Source organism: Strix uralensis, chromosome 3 (genome assembly GCF_047716275.1).
Source record: "Strix uralensis isolate ZFMK-TIS-50842 chromosome 3, bStrUra1, whole genome shotgun sequence".
Taxonomy (NCBI): Eukaryota; Metazoa; Chordata; class Aves; order Strigiformes; family Strigidae; genus Strix; species Strix uralensis.
This window is the reverse complement of record NC_133974.1, coordinates 30,250,715-30,277,720: the sequence shown is the minus strand read 5'-3', so window position 1 is coordinate 30,277,720 and position 27,006 is coordinate 30,250,715. Positions and strand designations below refer to the sequence as shown.

The 27,006-nt window shown below is 35.8% G+C and overlaps 1 protein-coding gene across 1 annotated transcript in view; it reads left to right on the top strand.

Moving 5' to 3' along the window:
* EYS (eyes shut homolog) overlaps positions 1-27,006 on the top strand; it is a 1,118,553-nt gene that overhangs the window by 840,262 nt on the left and 251,285 nt on the right. Inside the window, exons 36-37 of the mRNA XM_074861787.1 lie at positions 252-364; positions 24,651-24,880. Of these exons, the coding sequence (XP_074717888.1) occupies positions 252-364; positions 24,651-24,880 (343 nt within the window). The remainder of the gene's footprint in view (positions 1-251; positions 365-24,650; positions 24,881-27,006) is intronic.

Below are 27,006 nucleotides of genomic sequence, written 5' to 3'. Positions count from 1 at the left end.
AGCGTACCTGTGATGCTGTCTGCTTGTCCAAAAGTCTATGAGTTCATTTGTAAGTCTGTATTGCTTATCTTGCTGTAACTTCTTTTCACATTCAAATTTTTTTATTAAAATTTCATTAGAGGAAAAATGGAGACCAGGAGAGTGCTTCAGGAGTAGGGTTAAATTATTTTACAAATCCTTTGCAAAAAACTTAATTATTTTTTAAACTGATCATAATGACGACAGAACTGTGTGCATTTTCTCTTTCGTAGATACCTGGACCTGTCTACAATTTCACTGGCTGTATACAAGTCGTAGAAGTCAATCATGTGGGACCGTTCAACTTCTCTAATGCTGTAGGAAGAAATGATGTTGACAATTGCAGGTAAACTACCCTCTGTGCCTTTTCAAATTGGATGAAACTGTTTGTGTTGATTCTGCTTTCTTCCTTAAATAGGGTGACCATTTTAGGTAATTTCAACAATGGTTACAGAAAAAAAAATATTATATATAGAGATATTTTTCTTTCTTTTATGCTTCTGAAGCATTTTCTTTATGTAAGATGCTTTTCCCAGAGTAGTTCAATTAAGCTTGACAGTTTATTTAGAGAGTTTTCACCCACTGAATGCTGAAACACAGTGTACTAAGCAAGATAATCTGCAACAAAATACTGGAGTGGGAAATCAAGTGATGTGCTGGTTGTGTTTCTGCTCATGGTTTTGGGATTTCTATTCATCTTGTAACAAATACTGATGACTAGCTGCTATGCTTACTCTATATGAGACTGTAAAAAATGCAGGAAAGCATTGTTTCTGAATACATTAAAAAAACCCACTTGGTTTCATATTTGCACATTCACGTTGCTGTTGGTCATGCATTGATTGAAATAAAAGGCTGTACAGAGATAATGGTGTAGATAAGGATTCTATTCTGGCATATAAATGTTTGAACATGGAAAAGTGTAAAACAAAAGAAAGTAGAGGTGAATTGCATTTGTAGATCATGAAATCCTTCAGAACAGAGTATGATTTTTTAGTCATAGGACATATATCCCTGGAGAATTTTATATAAGCCTTTTTACATATGGCTTTATTTTTCTTTCCCTAAAATTTACAGAATAGTTTAATTAATGTTTTCTCCTTGTTTAAACAGTATGTTAGAAAGCTAGTGATAACTGACTAGCTCATTGATTAAAGATCCATGAGATCTGGACTCTGCACTCATTTCTATCACAAGCCCCTTCATGAACTTACGCACATCACACTCAAAGTTATGAAAGGAGTGTAAGCATCAAACACATTATCTAATCAACAATCTGCCTCAGGTTTTGCCAGTAAAACTTACTTTGAACATAAAGTTCAACTTGTTACACCTGCACAGACCTGCCACCATTTTTATTTAGAACAGCAGCTCAGTGTCATCTCCTTGTCTGAATTTAATGAAGAAATAAATCTTTGCACCCTTTGAGTTTCCCAAGGCATTTTGTTTGGAAGATGTTCTCTAACAGTTGTGGGTGTAAATTCTGCACAAAATACAGAACTCTGGCCTCTGTTGTGACAAACCCCAGCTAAGTAAGAAGTGATGTCTCCACTCTTTTTTTCTGCACAGAGTATTTTCCTACTGAGAACTGTGGTCTATTCCAAAATGGGGCCACATACTGTTGTCTGTGGAACTGTGCCTCTGTGCAGAACAGAAATTCATGGAGATGAAAGCAAGTGAGGAAGCGAAATCATGACTTTAATTCAGGCATTAACTTAGGGAAAAAAAAATCTTAATGTCAGGGACTATTTATATATTAGAAATTAAATAAGCATTGGGAAAAAAAACCAACCAACCAACCAAAAAACCATAAACCATCTCAGATATCTCTTTTGGTTACTAGATTATGAAATTTTTCTCCATTTCACACAGGCATTAGAGCTTTGGTGTCCCAAATCCTAGACAAGATGTAACAATGTTTTTTTAAAACTACTAGATAAAAGAGAGATAACTTAAAAATCAGGACTGTTATCTTCTTTAGTGCTTTCTTTCATTCTCCAAAATAACACTGTCTCTGAGATAGGTATATACATCCTTGGCATTTTTGACAGCATTCTTCCTTCAGTTTTTTGTATTGAGTGGCTTATATAACCATTTATTTAAGAACCAATAGCCTTCAAGAACCAGAAGACCAATGAGATCTGCTTTGGCCAGTCTGTGTATATAGAAGGAAGAGTCTGTGTATACAGAAGGAAGTAGGCGGCTTACAAGCAAATTCAGCTTTTTTCCTTTTAAAATTGGTTTAATTTTGAATGCTGTGTTATCTGTTATATTATAGTCTATAGAATTATATGCCAAAGTTGATTGCATTTTGTATAGAGTCTGATACTTCCCTTCATAGTCAATTAGCATAGAAATATGGCTGATAAGGTATAATATAGATATTAAATATCGCTTTATTTGAATCAGAACTCAGTGATTATAGTCTAGGGCTGTTTCTTGCAAATACTGTATATATGTAACTTATTAGATGAACAAAATGACATAATAGTTTGTATAGATGAACTGTGGAAATAGTCTTGTACATGAAAGGATGCTGGAAGGACGTTGGATGTTGCCTCATCAATCCTCTATCCTGGACAGCATGATCCTTTTACCTCCCTGATTGTTCCAGAATGCAGATGAGCCAAACAGTGTCCAACCCCATTCAATCCACAGAGTGGCTCCATCCTGGTCCAAATCACAGCTATTCCTGTCTGTAAAAAGCTGGGAAACAGAATTGAAATTAGTCTGAATTTCCCTTGGTGACATGGTTGTCCCATAGGAGTGGACTGCGGGGAAGCCTGGAAAGCATTCTACTTACTCGTTCCCTGCCTGTGACACATGAATTTTGTATATCTCTGTCCACACATGGCAGTTTACATCATCTTTTGCTTTTCACTTCAGGTATAACACACATGCATCCTGACCATCATCAGTCCTTACATGTAAATTCTGTTTCCCAGAAAGCATCTAGGAAGCCCAGCTGCCATTCTCTTTTTGCAAGACAGGCTTCTTGGGAAGAGAGATTTGTTTGAAAAGGAAAGAAAAAGTGATTGAAGAAAGTTGCTTAAATAGGGCAATAGTGGATTATATATGTTGCAAATATGAGTAGCTGGTGAATACTAGAAAGCCTGGTGTACTTATATTGTATTTGCTGAATTCATATGGTTCTATTGATGCAATATTGCTACAGCTGGAGCTTCCTGGCAGTAACAGAGCACTACAGCATAGCAGACAAAGCAATCCAATTTCTTCCTGTAAGGACATCCCTGTATTTATCATTCAGTGGCACTAAGTATTTCTGTTCTTGCTGTTGTATTTTTTCTTTAACTGACCTTCTACATATCATCACCTGTTTGTAGACTTCTAATCCTTTTGAATACCTCTGCTTTTGCATATTTAGTCATACTCTAGTGGCATTTATTTACCCTGCTGGTGTTTTTACTTCTTGGTTCCCCAGTAGCATGGATTACTTCATTATTGGGTGTAGAAGGTCAGCCAAAGCGAGACAGGCAGAAATTTCTTAAAGTGTATGGGCTTGTGAGTAAATTTTAAGCTTATGAATTTTTAATAGGTTTGAAATTTACTCAAATGTGTTCTGCCATTTTTTTAACTGGATCTATTTGAATTTTAAAATACCAAAAGGATGAGCTAATATGTGTAAGGAATATAGAGAGCTTTCAAAAACAAATTTTAGATACAGTTCATTAACCTTTTCAAAACTATTGACATCACTACTTCAGGACAAATCAGTACCTTTCATAGTGTATTATATACACCATATTGCTTATCTCAAAGATTAATGTAATTTAAGTTACTGTTTAAACCTATTTGAGAATTAAGAAATGTAAAAAATGAAGTCATAACATTAATTTCACTGGCATACATATCTGACTATCTGCTGTCTAAAATGCCCTAAATATACAGGGCAAGAATGCTGTTTGTTCCTTTAGTATTCATATTTTGTAATGTAAATGTCATACACGACTTGGTAGAACTAAATGGGAGATGGGGGCAACATGGAAGTTGCCTTTCATGTCATTTTGGAAGCAGGTGCTAAATTCTGCTTAAATTCAAGAGGATGACTGATAAAAGCAACACTGGGCAATTGGATAAGATCAGAGACCTTAAATCTTGCAATAATCCTGATCAATCTGAAAAATTCAGGATTTCTGTGCACACTCAGATGCACTGAGGCTTCAAGCATGAGGCTTTAACTCAGTTAATCTGCAAGGTCGTGGCCCAGATCCTTCTGCTAACCACATGCATTGTTGTTTAAGCCTGGAGTTCATAGATATGCTACAACACATGATACCACAGGGAGGAGAAAACAGCTAGGAGGAAGGTATTGCAATGAGGGCTCATCAAGGCTTCCTGACATAAGATGTAACCAAGGTGGAATAGGAAATGGCAGAATAATGGCATGGGCAGGAGAATGAATTTAAGCTTGACTCTCTAAGAGCAGATGTGCAGCCACAAAAGTCCTCTTGAGCTGTGTGGTTTTCGCTTTCAGGAAAGGTTATAATAGAACTGTGTCAATTAGAAAAGGTCAGCCTCCAATAAGTAGTTTTCTAGAATTATGCTAGACTATATACTTATGTAAATCTTGTCAAAGTTTATTTTAAGATTCTGTTTAAATTACTGATGACTCAGAGCTATGAATATATGCAATTTTGAAAGACATTATATAATGGCCAACAGTAGTAAAAGAGACAATTGGAAATAACGGATCTCTGATGAGATCTGTTAAGAAATGAAATCTTTTTTATTTTTTCCTTCTTCTGAAGCAGATAAGATACTTGCGATGTGTTAATACAAAATAAAGCTCCTGTAAGTGTTTCAGAAAATGTTACTGGAATAAATTTGCAGGATAAATTACTATCACTTTCAGGTAGGGCTCAGATGACAGATATAAATGAATCTTTGAGTCCCAGCATTAAAAGCTGGTGTTTACTGCAGCTCACTTCTGTTTTAATGTCTGGGACCTAGGACTGCTGTATATTCCTGTAAGAGTTTACTGCATGTAGTAAATTCAAAGGTTCTAAACACATATACATAAATAAAATATATGCATACACATATATATATGCATATGCATATGCATGTATCTATTCAAGCCACTATTTCTTCTTTTTTTTAAAACATTCTTAACTAGGAAACAAAAAAATACTGTTTGTTTTTTTCCTAAGAAGAGTCTTGCTGATGAATGCAAATGTACAAGGCTGATTTGTACTCACAGGCAGAAGCTAATAAGCTGAGTTCTTCATTACAGCCCATTGGACTTTTGGCTGATTTTTTTAGAGATTTTATTTTGTTGTTAATTTATCTTAAGATGTTTTTTTCCAGGCTGAAACTGAGCTTAATTTCAGCAAAGACTCTGATTGCTATTTGCATTTAGGAAAGAGGCTCTTGAATGTGCATTATCCAAGTTCCATTCCATCAAGAGGACTGATGGGTTTCCTAATGCACGGCAATTTTCGTAGGAGCTCTGCAATACATTTTAGAGATCTCTACATGTTTTCAGTAAGCCCTCAGTTCCACTTACCCCTCACTTATCCACTTTCCAACAAGCTCTAAATCCCCTTCCTTATGTGCGAGTACTCTCCTTTCCATTCTGTAGTTTTCTGTGATATTTTTACAAACATCCCAACAGACTCCTAACACCTTTGTGAAGTTCAGTCTCCTGTGCAATTTCTCAGCATGTCTCTTCCTCTATTGAACTTCTTGCTTTTTCAGAATATTATAAAACACCACAACTCAGAGCATCTGACACCAGGCACCTGAGGTGTTTGATTTCTGTCTTTGGAATGAACTGCATACTTTGAAAAGGGGAAAGTTGGATCTGCTGAAAGTTATATTTCAGCTGGTTGTGAAAGTCAAACAGTTACCATTCCACACTTGGAAAAGGAAGAGTGCTTATGGTGGTGCATACTGTATGTTAGAGTTTATCATTGGTCTATACCAGACTGAGGTAAGGTTAAAGAGTTTCTTCATATCCTGAGCTGAAATTCCCCTGAGCTGAAAAACTTAAATTCAATCAAATGTACAAGCTGGCTCAAACCTGAAGGAGATATCACAGAATTCCAAACTTAAGCTCTTTTGTCTGCTTACATCTTAGTTGATGAATAAATGCAAGATCCTATGAGAAGTATTGACCTTCTGTCATATGTGAAAGAAAGAATATTCATACCTTAAGTTATATTCTTACATCTCAGCATAGGTAGTTATGTTCGTATTTTTTCATTAACAGTTTGGACTTATGTGCTTAATTGTGAAACAGCAAAAAAGAATAATATCTAGTGCTCCTCAACCCTGTAGAAGAAAATTACTAAATGAACAATACTAACACTACTTAGTTTTATTTATTTAACAGGTTTTCTGTGTTTTCTGTGGTTAACATAGAGATTGGACTAAATGTTTCTGAAGTACAGAACTGAAAATAAATCTTCAGAAATATTATTCATTTGTATTCATCATATATGTGATGCTTGATATTATGTTAATAACAATTCTGTGCAATTTTAACATAGAAATAACAAGCATTTGTTCATTATGCATTTATTTTGTTACTTTTTTCTCTCTCTTCTATTGGTTTTGCTGGCTGATAAACTTTTCTGTTGAATTGCCCCTTCCTCTTTTTCCAGTGCCTGAGTTGCTTTTATATACTTTTGTCCTCTTTGCTTGATTTGCCCTTCTTGATTTCACTCATCTTTTGCACATTTGTTTGCAATGTTTTCTTTACCTTTGTGAGTTTTGCTGTCTTGTGCAATCTCCTTTCTGCTCTCTGTGTGTACATGAATTCTGGGTATTTTTCTGTTACCTTTTCTTCTTCATTTGGTATTCCTGTTCAGATGATGACTTTTCAGTGATACAGACTTCAATGTTAAAAAAAAAAAAAAAAAAAAAAAGTATCAGATCTAATCTTTCTTACTGTTATAAATCCTCAGAATCACTATAAATTGTTGTGTAAGCCTTTAGCTCAATCTTTTGAAGTATTCTGTGGAAATTGTTTGTGATGGATATTAGACAAATCCCTGTGTCAAACGTATGCAGGTGAGATAATGTGGGTTGTAAATATTACATTTCTCTCTATATTTATGGATAAGGTTGCCCCTCATCAGCATACCACAAAACTAACACCAATATTTCTTGGAACTACTCTCTATTTCTAAAAAATTAATAATAATTTTCAGTGATGTTTATCTTGACCTTACTTACCTTTCTGTAACTTTAGGTGTGCGCATTATACCAACAGATGACTGTCTCTTAAGTCTATCAACAGAATTCAGTGGCAGTCACTGTCTATTATTGTGTCTGTAATGAACAATTGTAATGAGATCTTGATTTCTTCTGGAATTTCCAGGTATGTGCATGGAAGCTAATAAGACAAGTCTTAAAGGATACCATGCATTTTTTTCTTCTGTTTTTATCAAGGAACCATTTGCAAGTATATATGTCAATGTATGCATACCAATGCGTAAGTCTGAGTCAGTGTGCTACTACAAATAAATTGTATCTCAACTAAATATTTTGGAAAACACTCTGACACAGTTGCACAGAAAGGAAAACTTGTTTTGAATAAGACCCATAGGTTTTTTTAATGAAATTTTCTTTCTACTACTGTTCATGTATACTTCATTACTTTATAATATATATGTCTCATGTTCTAAAGAAAATGTTCCAGTGCTGGAGAAATGCTATTTTGCACTCATATCACACATTTGTATCTAATTTACTGTAGTTATATAACTTTGAATATATCCAGTTACTGGTGATTTTTACTCTATGTCTACTAAATGTATTAATGGAATTTATAAAGCTTTTTTCACCCCAAAATACTTAACCATTACATATACATTGATCCCTTTATACATCAGTAAAATAAAGTGCTAAGCTTTAATCAGAACACTCATAGTATATAACCAAATTTGTTGCATAAATATTTTAGGAACGTGAAATATGTGTTAAAGACTTCCGTTACAACAAAAAATCTATATCTGTTTTGGCATCTTTACATTGTGTGGTAGATTCAAAGCCCCACAAACAACTATGATTACTGTATAAAGTCACTGTATCCATCCACAGCACATTCTTAAAACATGGAAATGAGAGAGATTGCCTATCAGGTAACGGTTCAGTAGATCATCACAAGTTCTTGCATAGGAGATAAGAAAGTTAAGGATGTGACAGAGCTCAGTGAACCAGCATGGAGTGGTTCAGAAATTCTAGGAGTCATTACCATCTACAGGACAACACAGTGAATTCTCTGTACTTGGAGCTTCTTCAGTATGATGAGTGATCAGAATCAAAAGGCTGCCGAGACAGCTTAAAAGCCTCTTTGCAGTCTTTCAGCCTTCGTACCTGTGGATTATATGGTAATTTGAAGGGTGGAGAGGTGTAGGATTTCAGCTGTATATTTTGAGCTCCAGCAAATGAGGAGGACCCTTTTTTTGCTTTACATCAAAGATCGTAGTTCCAGGAACCCTACACATTGCCACAACATTTTGGGTTGCTCTAAGGTTAATGACAGTGTTCATTACCTTCTGCCAAATTGCTTTATATTTCCCTAGAAATTCTGTCATCCAAACAAGAACAGTGCTTGAATGTGATTAGCTTTTGAAATGTAAAACCATGAAAAAAAATTTGTATCAACAAAATAAATTTTTAAGATTTATGAGAAAGACTCCTTTTTTTCGTGAAAGAATGTAGCTTTTTCATTTCAGATTTCAGCACAGCTTCCCCTAAAAACAAGACAATATCATAAACATGAAAAGAGAAGGGTTTTGCTAGAATTAAAAAAAAAAGATTGTGTTGAGAACATCCCGATTTTCCTAAAAAACGGAAGCAGAGTCACTAAATAAAACTAAATTTAAAGCCATTTTTCAAAGTTCTTAAAAATTCACTGCACATATTTTTCACAGCATTGATGACATGTGTCATAGCCATTGCAATACTCTTTTGAAACTTTACCTTAATGCTTAAGAAAAATTATCTTAGTGACACAAGACATCAAGTAGTGTGGTTCAGTACTTTCCTGAAATAATCACTTGGGCTTCTAGCCAGACAGGTATATGAATAACAAAACCCTCTTCAACTCTCTTAGAATAAAAAAAATAATCTCAGATTTGTTCTGCCTGTCTAAAACTTGAAGGTGGCTGCATGGATGGTTTGACAGAATTCCACTTTAAGAATATTTCCTTATATATCTAGTCTTAAATTTATTATGAGCTGTCGTTCAGAAAAGCGAAGTATATAACAGGAGAAATTGTCTAAAAACAATCAAATAGTAAAAATAAATTACCTCTTATGCTTTCCTTATTGGACTACTGTCCCACTTACCTTTAGTGCTAGTATTTGATGTCATTCCAATTACAGAAACTTGGAAGTAGAGAAAAAAATGTTTTGTTATATACTCACAAATAATTAAACTTTGGAGCAGGTTTCCATGACTTCCAAGTTATGTGCAGAGAGTGTCTCGTAATGGAGATGTAGTTGCTCTTGTTATTGTACCAGGCTGTATTGTGAAGAGAGGCATATTAGAATAAGCAAGAATGAGAGTCATACTGAAAAGAATAATTTGCCTACTGGAAGTATAATACTTTTGCTTTGACTTTCATCATCTTTGAGATTCACTTTTGAATTTGATGCAGAAGTAATAAGAAATCGGAAGAGTTGCCTTCAACTGCTAACATTCCTAATGTCAAGAGAAAATTTTGGAAGTTGAGTTTTATTCTGTCTAGCAGCTCTCTGCTGCCATCCATTCTGTGTCCTTCACTGCATCAGTGAATAGACCACAGGACTTCATGATTTACAAGGTATTTGCAGGTTTGTAAAAATCTCATTTAACAAAGATAAAAGTGAAACAATCAGCAACATCACAAAAGCCTGTGTGTTTTTATAGAAAATAAAATCAATTATGAATAATATTCCACTTTCTGAAAAAGGTTTTGAACATTTTTTTACAATTAAAATATGGTTTGAGATTTATGTTTAACCAGGAGAAACACCGAACACGAAGGTTTCTTTACCTTAGCAGAGTCCAGCATGTTAGAACCAGTGGCTGAAAGCTGTAGCCAGAACATCTGAACTGGTAATAAACCAAAAAAGCTATAACAGTAATGATGAATGTAATTGGTACAAACTACCAGTTGAAGTGGTGACTTCTTCATGTGTTGCTGTGTTAAAATTAGACTGTTTATCTTTCTAGAAAGGATTCTCTAGACAGCCATAACTTATTAGGCTTAGTACAGTTGTATCTGCAGGAAATATGAAGATCTGAGATAAACAAAAGAGATGAAACTCTGATGTAAACTGCATTAAAAAAAAAAAAAAAAAAGTAATTATGTGCATAAAGGAATTAAAGAATAAATAAGTAGCATTGAACATAAAATAGATGATGCAGCCGTGGTTGCATGTTTACCATATGTTGCTGACTGACAAATTTTCATATATTCTTATTATCAGGAAATCTTTACATCTTAGCTGTCATCATTCTTAGGTCCTAAAATAGAAAATATTGAATAAACTGATAAAATATATGATTATTTCTTACTATAATACATTCTTATTTAAATGAGTCTGTGAATCAGATAGTATCTGTATTGGCTGATTAATATATAAACAAGTTATTATCAACAGCCAATAAATGGGTTTCTCTGGGGAGCTACTAAGCAAAATTTTATATTCTACAGGGAGTGGGGACTGTTTGTTTAAAGCTGTAATATTAAGTAATGCAATACTAGAAAGATATATCATCCTTCAAGGGACCTTGGTTATAAAGTTAAGAAAACAGTCTTATCCCTACAACTACTTGATTGCAGCAGAAAAACAAATATATTTACCAGTAAAAGAAACATTAATTGCCCTCCAAAATTCATATAAATATTTTACAATTACCTTATTTCTCAAAACTTAAATTGATTATAAATAGTTTATGTGGTTTTTCTGTATCTGTAACCTGCAGGACTGTTTAATCATATCCTGTCTGACTCTTGCTCTGCAGTACTGTAGATACACAGTGCGTCAGTGCCCCCTGCAGCCTTGAAACACTAGTATACCATTTTAAAAAATATGTTATTGATCTTTGCTGAAGTAACTATACAGAAAAAGAACAGCTTTAAATTCTGTTGTATCTTTTCCTTTTTTCTCCTTCCTTCTTCAAAAGCTCTGGGGTAAAGAGAAAATGCTTCAGAAATTTAACTTAAAAATCAAGACAGATCTTGATATATTCGTGAGAATAAAAATCCTTTTTTTTTTTTTTTCTTTCAAAAAACCTGGCATATGAAAAGCAGAAACTAGAAGCATAAACAATTCAGAATATATGTGTAAACCTTAAAATGAGTCGTTGCAGAAAGAAAGTTTGGCTCTTGGAAGATCTAATTCTGTAATGTGTAGAATGTTCAGAGCATACAGAAATCTCTGCTTCATCTGTGCAAAACTGCAGTAGGTATTCACGTATATTTTTGACAATTCACTCAAAATCACACATATAAAGATAATTTTGGGGTTTGTGTCCTCTCCGTCAGCTCCTACTCACATCTTTCTCAAGTAATTGGTAAATTTCTAGAAAGAATGTTAGTTATGGGTTTATGGATTTCTTTTGAAGTTCTGAAGTTTAAAGGAAGCAGTGGTTGTCCATAGCAATACTAGAAATCTTAAGTAATTTATCTATGTATGAGGAAAAGAAAAGGTTTCAGCTCATAAAACCATGAGCTGTTAAAATTGCAAACAGTGTCAAAAAGAGGCCATAAGCATAAATGAATTGAACTTCAAAAAACCACCTGTCTCTATGTTGTGCAAGAACTTGTTGAGATGCTTCAGACCAGCTTTCTGAAGCCAGATTTCCCCATTTTTCCACTCACCACCCACTCTAAAATTAAGTGGTACATAGGGGAAGAAGATGCTGCACTACTAGTACTTGTACAAGGTCCTAGTTGACATAAAAGTGTGAGTTGGCATTTCTTAACTGTCAAAAAATTTCCTTTTTTAAATAGCAAGATGTAATATAAATTTTTTACATTTGTAAGGAGCAAGGCTGAAGGCCAAATGACATTAGCCAACTGAAAATGCAGTCATTTCTTAGAACTAACTGCCTAACATATTTCACTGATGTTATAAAATTGAGTAAGTATTGTATGAAAATTAGGGGAAGTGACTAGATCTCTTCAGTTTCTGGGCACTATAAACAAAAGTGAGACATCAATAACTGGCTTCCAGCATTTACCAATTATAAAATCCATTTCATAAACCAGAAGATATAAAAGATTCTTGTCTGAAATAAAGCATATGAAAGAAATTCACCAGAGAGAACTCTTAAGTAGCAAGATGATTTTAGTTACAAGTGAGATTAATTTTATTTAAGTAAATATTTTTTTTCCTTCAGAATTAATTTCTGATATAAACACAGTAAGATAAATTCTCTAATTTGGGAATATGGCCATATAATTAAGCCTTTGTCAGGTCTTCATCAGATTTGACTAATTGAAGGGGCTTATTCTTTTTTATCAAAAAAGGTATATTTGTACCTCCTAAACCCTGCTAAGCCCTTTGTAAATGGCAAAGTACAATCTGCTTGCCGTGGTGTGTTTTATTTTCATCACTTAAATCAACAGGCTAGATATTTTGAATCTTGAATTCTAAATGAGTTGTCTAAACTTTTCACAAGGAAACCAAGAAAGTAAATTTAAAAAAAAGAAAGTAAGCACAACAAAGTAATCTCATACCTTTTTGCCTCCTGATTGTGTTCAGATGATAGCTTTCATAAAAAGCATGTTTTGCTGATATGATAATGAGGATTTGACTGATATTCCTAAATCTGACCTGCTTTGAGATAATGACCCTGTTAAACTGGTAATAATGCTTTGAATATAGGTGCCCTTCATGAGTTAAAGTTAATGAAGGAAGAATGGCAAAAAAATGTAGTGCAATTTGAAGGTAACAATGAGAAGTATTCATTCTGCTAATGAGAATATTCTCCCTGTTTTGCCTCAGTTTCCTCTTTTTCTCTTGCTTTGAAACTTGTTTTGTAGTTGGAAGGATCAATGGCTTTTGGGAACTGGCATTGCCTAGTCCCAAATCATAACCAGGTAGTTAAACCTCCAATGACATAACATTTGGGTTTAGGTAGTGCTTAAGATAACTGAAAACTATTAAAATCAATAAATGCAAAATATCAATTTATTTAAATGTTACCCTGGAACAGGTTGACCACCTGATAATTTCAATGTAACATACTTTTAGTTTAACATGTTCTCTGCCCCCCCATGATCTTGCCATGTCACAGCCTTTCGGCTGATAAGAAGATGGAAGAATATGAATAATCCATTTTTAGCATTTTTCTGTTAAGTAATCCAGGTTGAGAAAAGACAGCTCCTTAATTATTCCTAGTCCTAACAAAAACTGAATAGTTTAGTGCAGCGCAGTGGCATATTGTTCTGCTGAATTTGATCTTGATTCCCGTGCAGTTTTGAGTACTGTTCTGCAAGTTGAAAGGAAAGACAGAAATCTGCTGACAAGGCATCTGGAGTTTTCTTTCCTTATTTCTTGTTTGCGAACTGTTATGCTTTTCTTCCAGTTGTTCACACTAATAATAAGACTGCTTAGTCTTGATAATGCTGCCTGATACTAACTCTCCATGTTTTAAGATTTTGCTAAGCTAGAGTCACATCCTCTTACCAATGTTAAAGTCAAATCTGTCTCTTCATTATGAACTTAAATTGCTTAAAGGTTTATAAAGATCACTTTAGGTTGGAACACAGTAAAGTAAGCTCTATTCTTTGCTGTAAAGTATGTGATTCATAGGGAATGTTTTTATTAAATGTTTTGAATACCTAAAAATGGTTTTGGATTTTCTCAGTTATATAATCAAAACATGCATGATTTTACGTGCGACATAGCAAGCAGAAGTAGGAATTTGTCCTCACTCATCAGAGTTAATTTGTTCAGTTCAATCTCTAGTCAATGGAGAAAGGTGGCCACTTTTCTTAGAATGGGATGAACTGGAGATAGTGCTCTCTGCGTATAAATTGTCTACAGGAAGAACCAGGGTGATCAGCTCAGGCAGGTTTCCAAGCTCTTAGGCTGATAATGTTTGACAAAGTGAATTCTATCCTAGATATTTATTGGCAGATGAAATTTCTTCAAATATATAGGAGGGAAAAGGCTATTTTGGGTGACATTTTGAAGCCCTGGAGAGTTTGGAATTAAAAAGAGATTGAATGTGAGGTCATAAGCATTGAACATGTTAATTACTTTGTTATTGATTGTTCTTGTTGCTGCTGTCATTGTTATTGTTAAAGTGTTTTTTCACTCTCAAGTAAAGTGAGAATGCTCACTACAAAAACATATTGTGACCAAAATACAAATAGTTTTCCAAATACATGAGAGAAAAATATTCTCTACTCCAGCATGTAACAACTTTCCTTTAGGAAAAATCTCATTATTTCGAACATAACTTTGTTTAGTGCACCCTTAGAGTCATTTCATGCTAATATAAGAAAGAAGGAAAAGACATCTACCAGCATTGCCTCTTACACTAGGACACTCTAAAATATGATACAGCTGTAGGAAAAAAAAAATATTAAATTGTAAACAATATCAGGCAGCAGATAACGACACACACAAATATCCAAAATTAAACTTCTGAATTCTCAAACAGAAGCCTCCTACTTGATAGCTACAATCAGTATGAGGTGATTGTAAATTTTGATAGCGTCTGGACCAAACAGTAGTAGCATGTCATGAAACGTCCAATTAATAAAGAGACATGAGATAAAAGCACCATTTAGGAGGCTGATCTCACTTCATGCTTCTGCACAGAGAACTATTTTAATTGGGAAAAATGGATGCTGGGGGTTCTGGAGAGAAAAGTGAGTGCTGAAAAATAAGAACTCCTGAAAAGAAGATGTGGTCTTGGACAAAAGAAGAGGGCCAGGAAAGAAGGAGGTAAACATCCTGGCTGGAGAAAAGATCCTGGAAGTGGGGGGAGGAACTGAAGATGGGAAAGATGCATGGAGATGACTACCAGGGGATGCACAGGAACCATGGCTGTTAACAGTCAAGGCTAGTTGCTACAACTCTGTGTGAATTAACATGACTTTCTACTTGACCTTCCCAACCGGCAACAACCTCCTTCCTGGGAAGGAAAGTGGAAACATAGTGAACGTAACAGGTGGTGTGCAGGTGTGAGTGAGCATGCAGGGTAAAAGGTCTAATCTCGCCGGTTCTGAAGTAAACGCCAGTACCCAGATCCACGATGGGCTGTTGTTTACTCTCTCATCTGTGACATGTGCTTTATTGACTATAAAATAATTTTTTTCGTATAGAAAAAATGTACATAAAGGCCTATTATTTTAGTTCCTTGTCTGTTGCCTTGTAAAATACTATTTCAGAAGTTTTCAGCAATATATTTTTTCACTCTTTCTGTTAATATCATGGTCATTCTTTGACCTATCATATTTACAACCTTCTTCTTCATGCGCTCAATGAGAATATTTTAATTAAATGCCAGATTACTGATGAATAAATGATGTTTGTGTTTATGTATGCCAACCATTCTCCAGCATTAAGATATAATTAGAAATTAAGTCTGGAAGAAAGACTAGATAATACATAACAGTAGTCTGCATTTTTAGCTCTTTTTGTACTAGTAATTTCTACATGTCTATCTCATCTTGCTTGCAAGCTAGCTCTCATGGTAATTTCAATAGTGTGTGATACAGAATGCCTTTTTATATTCCCACCTCTCTCCAGTCACACAGTCTTTGAATAGCAAAATGCTTTCTATCCAGTGATATTAATTAATATTTATAAAGCAATGTCGGCCTCCCCTACTTATGTAGGCAACAACTATTTTCAGCACACGGGGAAACAAATGCAAAAAGAGATTAAGGACTCTGTCTGTGAAAATAATTTAGATGCCTAAACTATTCTTATGTGAGGCACCTAAAAACAAAGTATGTACTCTCAAAGCTGCATTTTATCTGTAATGCAATCAGGGTGCATTGAAGTACCAGCCTGCAAAAGTGTGTGTTTCCATGGATCTCTGGAAGCACCTTGATTCTCTTGAGAGTTCCCCTCACTCCTGTTAGGGTCTGAGAATGCCTCTACTTGTCCTTCATAAATGTATTTCACAGAGGTCGAGATCTACTAGGCATGCCCAGAAGAAACTGAGATGAGACTGGGCAAGATATATTCAATGGTGATACATACCTGCTTTCCCTTTTTATTTTTCAGATAAGTGGTAAGAGCACTGATCTGGTTTATCAGATACTTGACTTCCTTTCTGTCCTCAGCTTGATGGAATTATCAACTTGCCAGTCTGCTACCAGAAGTTCTGTAAGAACTCCCCAAACCAGTCCCTTGGTCTGTTCTGTCCTGCATGGAACAAGCATCCATTCTATTGAGTGGAGAAAAGTGTTCGCATATGGTTGCCCATCCCTTGGGTTAGAATATTCATCTGAGTATAGTCTTAGATATTTCCACTGTATCAATTGGGTTTTTTTTAGCATACCTCTTCAAGCATTTCATTTTCTTTCTTGGCAAAGCAGGGCTCTAGCTATCTGGAGAATATTCACTGTGGACAAAGGCCAATGTTTGACAACTACAGTCCCGAGAGTTACAATTCAGAATTCTTGCCCGAGATTAATTATTACTTAGGAAATCAATGGTATATTCAGGATCTAGAAGTGATTCTCCCTTATCCTTCACAGACACATTGTGCAATAATATATCACAGGTAGATCTTCCATTTTAGAGTCTAAATTATGGATGGCATCACTGAGGTGGAAGAATGTCTTTAGCCCTTGAAACTAGATAGAAGCTCTGGTAAACAGTAGTGGCTTCATTCTGAAATTGTGATTTTTTTAGATAGCTCTCACAGCATCATTGTTACAGGAACTCAATTTACCCAGTACAATTTACTCAGTCATTTAGGACTGGGACAGAATGGTTATATTCTAATCTTACAGAGGCTTTTCAGAAGGACAAGTACAGTGTCGTGTTAAAAAAGAATAATATTTCTGATCTGCTGAGAGAATCTTCAAGGAGCAAATGAAAAATTTTTTTCCCATTCAAAACCACTAGTTTCAAGAAACAAGAGTAGTTGCATAAATCAACAAAAAGATGCAGTACTCAGGCATTTCAAGTGCTGTTCTGAACAACATCTAAGATGAAACTGGGAAGAAGTTTTCTAACTGTGACTACTGACTAAATGTAAAAGAGAAAACTGAAGTTCAGACAGATTCGAGATTTGCTTAAACTTCAGAAAGTTTAAGATTTGCACATTGGTCCACACAGTGCTCAGTATTTTTGATTGCTCTGCTTTTTTTTGAGTTTAATGTTTGGATGAAAGAAAGTCCAGAAGGGCTTAGAAGGGAGGATGGGGAAGGCTAAGGCTATGGCAAAACCAAGACAAAATAGAGATCAGTGTGAACGATTGAAAGATTCAATATTCACTTACTTCTGTAAGCAAGCCAAGTAAAAAGAGGACTAGATTTGGTATAGAAATTCAGTTATAGCAAAACCATTATTTGCCATGTCCTAAACTTAGGGACTGAGAGGATTTTTTTCAAATATCGTCCAAGGAAAATTCACTTTAATGTCCTGTTTAGGAAAGATTTTGCTATTAAACTTACAACATGAAGTATTGTTGGTGCAAATTCTGTTATATTAACTTACTTATCTGTCTTAAAGTCTATGGAATCTAAATGCTTTAAAGCATTTAGAATCTGTCTCTTAGTATATGTATTTCCTTTTCTTCTTTCTCCTTTCACCTATCTTTCCATACCTGACATTTCCTCCCATATCTGGCACTGCTATGCATCCTGGAGTTCATATTTTTTTCTTTGTATTTGTAAACAGAGCTTTCTTAAACTTCATTGTATCTGTTAATTACACACTCACATCCTTGGCTGCATTGTATATTAAATATATTATTTGCATTGCTAAGAGTCTGCACGATTAAATGAGATGCTGTGTGTGCAAAAGCAGTTGTAAAAGATGTTATACCAACTGCGAATTTTTAAATGGAATGCTGCAACTGCAGTATCACTGACTTCAGCTACCAAATGTTGTGCCTAGTAGGAGGGAGAAGCTGGGCTCATTACCTGGAACATACATAGAACCGAATTTTTTAGAGATATGCCTGATCATGTCTCCAACTGTATCCTGGTCTGCATCAAGAGAAGTGTGGCTAGCAGGTCGAGGGAGGTGATTCTACCCCTCTACTCTGCTCTCGTGAGACCCCACCTGGAGTACTGTGTCCAGCTCTGGGGCTCCCAGCATAAGAAAGAGATGGACCTGCTCGAGCAGGTCCAGAGGAGGAGATGAAGATGATTGGGGGTCTGAAGCACCTCCCCTGTGAGGACAGGCTGATAGAGTTGGGAATGTTCATCCTAGAGAAGAGAAGGCTCTGGGGAGACCTTATAGCAATCTTTCAGTACTTAAATGAAAGACAGGAAGGGACTCTATATCAGGGAGTATAGTGATAAGATGAAGGGAAATGGTTTTTAACTAAAAGAGGGTAGATTTATATTAGATAGAAAGAAGGAATTCTTCACTGTGAGGGTGGTGAGACACTGGAACAGGTTGCCCAGAGAAGCTGTGGCTGCCCCCTCCCTGGAAGTGTTCAAGGCCAGGTTGGACGGGGCTTTGAGTAACCTGGTCTAGTGGGAGGTGTCCTTGCCCATGACAGGGGGGTTGGAACTAGATGATCTTTAAGGTCCCTTCCAACCCAAACCATTCTATGGTTCTATGATCATAAGTCATCTTATTAGGAAACAAGACACCTGATTCTTCCAAACCAAACAAAGACTGGGATGGAAGAAAATAAGAAAGGAAATAAGATTCAGATATAAGCTGCTGAAAAAAAAAAAAAATCATCCTTCTCTAATAATCTCTTACATTGTTTTCTCAATTACTGTGTCAAGACATTTAAGCAGGTTCGCCAGTAGGGTAAGTGCACAGATATACTGTTCTGCGGATTCATTGAAATCAGTGAAATGCCATTTAAATTATTCTTCTTGACATGGTTATGAACAGTGAAATAAACAGCCTGTAAAAGGCTTTGTTCATTCTTGTCAAATTACATGCAAGGTACTAGGTTTTTATTTCTGTTTAAACCAACATTTCCAAGAAGTGCAGTTGTTTTCAGTTTCATAAGGTTTTGAAATTATATTCTACCACACATGCTAATGCCCTTGAAAAATCTTTCTTTTGGCTCCAAAATCTAAAACACTTGCTTAAAATAATATTCTGTCAGAACCTAAGAAAAATGGCATGTACACACTTCTCCACCGAAGAAAATTGCAAATAAAAGCAGTTGCTTCCCAGCACAAATTACTTTATTGACAAGCTAAAAATACAAGACTCCTTATCGCATTCATATCAGATAAGGCTAAATCCATTACTTCAGTAATAAAATGTTAAGTGTGTAAGTACCAGAAGATATAGGCAGTGGAGATGTTATCGTATCGTTGGGACTCCCATGCCATTGCATGTCTCATCAACTTGCTTCATGGAAAAATGTCAGAGTTCTTCTGTAGACATGGCTGCCATCAGCCTGATAATGAATTACTTTGGGGACAAGTTTGCTCTATTTGCAAGTTTCAGTTTGAAGTCCATTATACAGACAGATCATCCCTATTAAAAAAAAAAAAAAAAAAAAAAAACAAAAAACAAAACAACAAAACAACAAAAAAAACAAACCCACAAAACACACAACAAGTTTTTTCTTGCATTGGGGTGGAATTTCTGGCATTGCAGTTTGTGTGTGCTGCCCTGTGGCCCTTTACTGGACACCAGCAAGAAGAGTCAGCTCCATCTTTTCCTCTCCCCTCTCACTCAGGTATTTATACAAATTGACAAGATCCCCCTGAGCCTTTCCTTCTCCAGGCTCTCAGCCCCAGTCACTGGCCCCGGCACAGGGTTAAACCAGTGACACCCAGCTCAGCCCCCAGGGGGGCTGAGCCCCTGCACTGCCAGGTCAGGGCACAGCTGGGGCATTGTTTTTCTGATCAAGGATGCCAATTAAACTCAGACACCAGAGTGAAAAGAGCAGGCTTATTTTACTGTTAATAAGTAAATGATATAGCCAAGTAATACAGAAAAAAAGCAACAAGAAAAATACAGATAGCACACTTAATTATTACTCCATACAGTTATTTATAGAAAAAAAGAATAAGCAAGGTAATACACCTAACCATTACTACATGATGGAGAGAATAGTGATTAAGAAAGACACATCACCACTTGCATACGTTACCAACATCCAGATCCGCAGTCACTGGGGAGCCCCGGTTACAGCGAGGATTTGGAGAGCCTGTCCCGGCAAGTGGGAAATCCTACGCGGTGTGTCCGTCCATAGGTGAGGCATCCAAAGTCGCTGCAAGCGGATCCAGCCTTATATACCAAAAATCAGCAAGTCAGAATGACTTGCACTTCTCTTTGAGCAGAAACATCTGGTTTCATCCTCCTGTTGGATTCCACCAAAAGCCCGGCCAGGCCTCAGGGAGGAGTTTCTAACAAGGCCAAACACTTGGCTTCTCAGCCTTGAACAAGGCTAAACAAGGAAAGTTGGATACATTCTCATGACATTTCATCCTCACTACTGATGATATTTTGTCGAAGCTACGTCTTTCACTAGTGAGCATACATATTTCATTAATGATCAGCTACTAATAATAAATGCTAATAGTAATACAGATTTTACTAATTAGCAGATACTAATAATGGATAATGTTTGGTGGTGAGGTTCATCTAGAGGTCAACTTTGTTTCAGGACCTATTATTCAGGCCCTAGCACTACAGGCATCCCAGATGGTTTTTTAACTTTTTAATCCACAGTGCCCCTAACTCCACACACTAACAGTTACCATCTCTTTCTGAAGAGAAAAGGAGAGCATAGGGGAGCAGGAAGCACAGTTGGTATGTGTGGTTTTGGTTTAACAACATAATATCAAGCATGATCCCTAAGTGCTATATACCTGCCATTCAGTCAATCATACATCTCCGTGAGTGGTAAAAGAATGTAATATAAAATAAACAAGACTTCAGATTGCACTAACATCTATATTTAGACAAGCATTTCAAACTTAACGTACACTCAGCTATGAAACACGAGCTTACAGGCCTTTAAAACTCAGTTGTTTGAACTCATCTTAAGATTAAAAACAATGTGTTGATGCTTGCAGCAAGTTATAAGGTCTTCATGTGCATTATTGAGCTGAGAGGCAGTGACAGCCTGGGAAATTGAAAAGAAAAAAAAAAAAAAGCAGAAAATTGTGGCCTTGTTGTGTAGTATCAGTGAATCAAGTTTTGCCTGATTTATTTTTGTTACACTTTGTCAAAACTTCTAACACCTCAATTATTAAATTCCTTTAAACACTTCCCAGCTCTTTATTCAAATAAATGTTTTAGTTAAACTGTATTCAACCAAGGTCATTGCTTATTCACAGCAGCAGCTTGAATGGCTTGTGAGTGCAGCTGCAGATGTTTGCCCCACAAACCAGCCCAGGCAAACTCTTCCCTGCTTTTGCAGTAAGGCAGCGAGCTGCAGGGCGCCTGGAAGCGGTACTGGTACATATGCAGTCAGGCACCATCTAGAAGCAAAACAACCAGAACAAACCTGCAAAGGCTGACACACTGTGAAAGACTAGCAAATGAACCGGGGAGAAATCAACCTGCCAAGGAGCTTTCCTTTCTTTCTCCTCTGCGGATTAGGATGTCAACCAAAAAATGAAGCAAGGCTGCGTTACTTGAGGTCCTAAAATTTCATTTTAAGGACACTCCTGTGATTCTATTTTAGAGAAAAAGAGTAGCTTCTTGTCAGAAAGGGGATGTGAAACTTCCACGGCTGGAAATCAGTGCTTCCAGTGGATACAAGTATGAATGATTTGCCAGTCATGCAGATATCCTTCTCATTCAGTATTTTACCCCTGACAGTAGCTGTGATCAGGTTCAGAGGAGTAAATTTTGCTATGGTCATCTATAGGATTACATGTAATTTGATAAATGGTCTCTCTAAAAGCTAGTAGTGAGAGCTTAGTTTATGGCCTGATTCTTTCCCAAGTTTTATTTAGTTTTTGTTGCATTCTTTTTCAGGAGGAACACAAAAATCAACTCTGAACCCCAGTAAAATCTCCCCATAAATTTTTCCTGTAAATGCCTGATTCTTTATGTAAATCTACAGAGCTTCCATTCAGAGCTGCTCAAACATTTATGTTATGTTTTGAGAGAAAATGAAGGATTTAATTTTTTTTTAATCAGTGGTTGTAATCTCAGCAGCAGGTGACTAAGCATTTTTAATTTGCTGTGCTAGCCTGGTAGAAGATAACACACACGCTAGTGCGCTCTTATTGCTGCTCTGAATGGAATAGCCCATATGAAGATCATGTTACTTATTTCCAGTAGGAAAAAAGGATGGCTGTAAACCCAGAAATTTCTTTGTTGTAATTCTATTCATATAAATGGAAACGTTATTCTATTCATGTAAGTGGAAATAAGCAGGATGTCATGTGTTTTCCTAAAATTCCAAGCCTCTTATCAGCAAGTTCTGAGTCTCAAAAAATCTTTTAGGGATTGTTTTTTAAAATCTTTTGTTTCAAAATCTTTTTGTTTCAATCTTTTAGGGATGTTGTCTGCCATCTTTTTAGATGCTTTTCTCTCATATAAAGTGTATAGCTTTTAACTGCCTTGAAATCCCTGTATCCTCATTTCTAACCACCACATTGTGTGTGTTTTGCCTATCTTACGTTTTGGACTCAGTCTGCATCCTTGCTTCACTACCCCCCTCTAATGATTCCCTTACCATTATTGCTCTGCGTGTCTCCTCTCTGCTGTCACGTAAGCTCTGTGCCCATTTTGTTCTTTCCCAGGTTCTGCTCCTTTCTCAATTACTATGTTTTTCTCTGGGTCCAATTAGAAATTTACTCTGTCCTGAATTATTTCTGTCCTTCCTCTGTCAGGCTGCTTTTCTTTCTTACCTGCCTCTCAGCATGTATCATTGTTTTTGTACAGGTACTGTATTGAAAATTCAGAGTACTGATTTTTCAATAGTAAGCTTCCAAAAGATAAATTATTAAAATCAGTTTTCAGGTTGACCTGACTAAATGGGATATTTAGTAAATTTGGAAGCTAGATGTAAGAAGACAGATGCCTGGAGTGGTGAATGCAAAGTCACAGTGAAGGTGTCCCATCACACCACTATTTCCCCATCTGTCTTGCTTCTGCAGACACACTGTTCTCATGATGCATCATCCCTTTCAAATGCTTCTTTTTAAGACATACTCCAACCTCTACAACATGTTGAAGCAAAAGTTTTAGCTGATACAAGGAGAGAGGGGCGTGTGTAGCAGTGGCAAATATATAATTTTTTTTAATTTATTTTTTGTAAAGCAGGCTTATACCATCATTTTAACCAAAATGAGTAAGAATTTGGCTGTTGATGTTTAACACATTACCAGAAATGTTGACTTTCACTGGCTGTGATGCCTATAAACCATTGTATGAAATATGTAATTTCTATGTTCTGTTTTGGTCAAGATGTTATTGACATTTCAGTTCAGTCTAGTATCCCTTTCTCTAATTTGACATTTTTTGCACAACATTAAGACATAAGAGAAACATTCAGAAAATTCAAACTTGCCAATGAAGTAAAATTAGTAAGATATTTTATTAGATTACTGTTGTCAAATTTCAGAATTGGAGGTTGCTTTCTGGAAAAAAGTAGAATCTCTTGAACTTCATAAAATGAAGGAAGAATGTATCTCTTATGTAAAATTTACTGAAAACTATTTTAATTGTTCAAGCTTTTAAAATAGTCATGAATCTTCTTGTGACTTTTGATTCCTTTTGCTTTGGCCTCATCATAGTAATTTGTGTGATGCACGTAAATTGTTCTGGTACGTAAATCAGTAGCCTTAAATTTGTAGTTTTAGTGAGTCACAGGCTTGTCTCTCTGGTTAAAAAAAAAAAAAAGCAGTAATACACAAAGTTGTTAATTAGAACAAACAGGTGGTATTGCTAACTTTGGATAGAAAATAATTAAAATGAGGAAAATTATTAGCATATCAGTCTAGTAGTTAAAGTGAGAGTTCAAAAACTGAGAAGAGAGAGATAACGTCATTCTAAACAAAAAAATTGTAGGGAAAAATGAAAACAAAGCCATCTCCCTTTCTCTCTCCCCCCCCCCCCCCCCCAGTTATTTCTATGAATTAAGAAATATATTGCTGTACTACATCATTTGCCTTCTGCATATGCATGCTTAATCTACTCGTATGAAAGTCACGTCACATCTTCTAGGACAGCCTTATGAGATTTGGTAAATTTTAACACTAAAATATTTAATAATACAGGCCTGTATTTATTTATCAGTCCATTGTTGACATCTACTGAAAAGGAAGTACGAGAGCACGTACAAACTGTGCTACATGTATGGAAGTTATTTCTTGTTCCTTCACAGGAAAAAATACCTTCATTTTCTTTTAGCTAGATTTCAGAATGGGGACTTGATTTGGGAATTGCTAAGGTACTCACATTTTCTTAAATATAATCTGAACTTCTAAACAATAAAGCCTACTGTTTTTAATGAAGCTGAAGTGTAGTGGCACAATTAGGTCTCATGATTTTTTGATGTGTTGTCTCTATCCTTTCAGGATTCCTGTACCCACACATCTGTCAACAGCATTCCCTATGGTTTCTTCTGATGGGCCTGAGTTGCCTGAGCCTGTTGTGACCTCTCAGATTTCCCCTGAACTGCCGTTCATATGCCAGGAAGGAATGTGCCACAACGGAGGGACTTGTCATCCTCTCTCTCTGGCTACTGGGGCCACCTCATTTCAGTGCGACTGCCCGCTGCACTTCACTGGTCGGTTCTGCGAAAAAGGTAATTACGGTTCATTTTTTGTTAGTTGTGAAATTTAAGTCTTATGCTTCTTTGGAGCAGGAAAAGGGGAAGAGGTAGTGATCAACATGTTTCTCTGCTTTCCATTTCAGTTAGTGTTGGTAACTCAGGAATAGATTCATTGAGGTATTTAGAATATTTGGAGGGTAAGATGGGTGATATCAGTCAGGTACAATAGTAAGAGTTGCAGGCTTGAGTTAATGACAAAAATGTGTTATTTGTGCAGATTGCTGTGCAGAGTGTTAAAGCATGTTTGCAACCTAGTATTTCTGGGACAGAAGAAAGTTAACTTAAGAAAATAAGGAGAAGCTTTCATCAAAAGGTTATGTGTTTCCATTTCTACAGACTGTTCTTTTTTTAACAACTGTGCCTGTTGTTTTGCTGAAAAAGATTTTTTTTCCAGTCTGTGGCTCATTTATACTTCTATTGTATTACTGTTTCTTGTAACGCACAAATTAGCCAAATGAACACAATTTAATTAGAATGTGAATAAATTAATTCTTTGAACAACTTTGGTTTCTTTGTAAAAAGAATCAAGGCTATAAGACAAACTGATCAATAACTGCTATGGTTTCTGTTTTGTAATTGTAATTGTTTTCCATTACTGCTCTTCAGAAAGTTCTTTTTTATGACATTTTATAGCTGGCTTCAAAAACTGTTTTAGCTTTTAATTTACAGTGGGTTATAAATGGCAGTGGATAATTCTCATCGTATTAAAGGGCATTACTGGTATAGAAGATAAGAACAAAAAAATCATCTAGATTATGGTTATATAACTGTAAAATCCTCCTAATAGGATGAAATACAGGCAACTAGAGTTAAAAATGCTCTTGCCAGAATGCTGGTATATCTGAGCTATCACCTTGTATTACTGTCTGAAAGCAGGTCATTACACTCACAATATGTGAAAGCAATCAATGACTGTGAGCTCAAAAAAAAATTGCCTTGTATTACTTAGATATCAGAGAATATTTTACTTTTCACCCTTTCCCAAGTTTATAATAAATTAAATCATATATTTTCACATTTCCAGTGTTAAAATTGAATTCTGTGGATATCTTCTATGCACTTGGTATCTGGGCATACTATTTGCACTTACTTTCAATACATAGCATCTGTGCAAGTTGCACCATAATTCATAAAACAGTGAAACCAAAAAAGTGGGTTTCCTTAAAGATAACAGATCTAGTTACCATTCAGTGTGTGTTTCAATGAAATATTTTCAACATTTCAATAAAGTGTTTTATTTATTTAGATACATTTTATGTGCCAGAATTCCCTTCTTGTTCCAAAGAATGCAGTTAACATCCTTTGTATCAACATCATCTTTGGTATTTTGGATGGGAGCCGGTTTTTGCTTTTCTTGTGGGTTATGCCAGGAGTAAGCAATGTTAAATTTAAGCAAGAGTTTGATAGATATCCTATGGTAACAGGCCATATCAGTGTAGATGCACAAACACTCTGCTGGGTGACACCTTGTCTGGACACCACTGATGCCTTCTACCAGTGTTTGATTGCTGCCACCTTCTGACTTAGTCTTACCTTCCACTTGATCTGTCAGTCTCCAGGAGTCTTCTATGGTTTGGTGTTTTTAACAAAAAGTTACAAAATCTATGTTTGAATCATATTACCTGGGCTGAACGCTTATCTCCCTGTGCTACAGACTTTGGTCGAAGTACCTTCCAGTCCATTGACTGAAACAGCTATTTTTGAGTTGCTCATTCAAAAACACATCATCCTAAGCCATTTTCTCCTTTGAACCTTAAGCAGTACAGGCTCGCTGAGTTCACACAATGGGATGAGTTGACTTTCCTCCAACTACATTTTCAAGGGAATTTCACATGTTTATCTTATCTGTGTAAATGAAGAGGTCCCCTTCTCTTTCTTTCTCTGACTTTGTTTCAAAATTCATGTGTGAGAATATGACTGAATTATGACTATCTGAAGAGCAAAGTAAAAGCAGGAAACTATTACAGAAAGTCACTGTTGTAACCAAATCTCTGATGATAAAGACTGAAGCATCCTACATTAGACACACTTGTAACTATTCCATTCAATAAAATCAGAACATAAGCTTTCAAAAAAAACCTGAAACAAGTAGCTCCTTT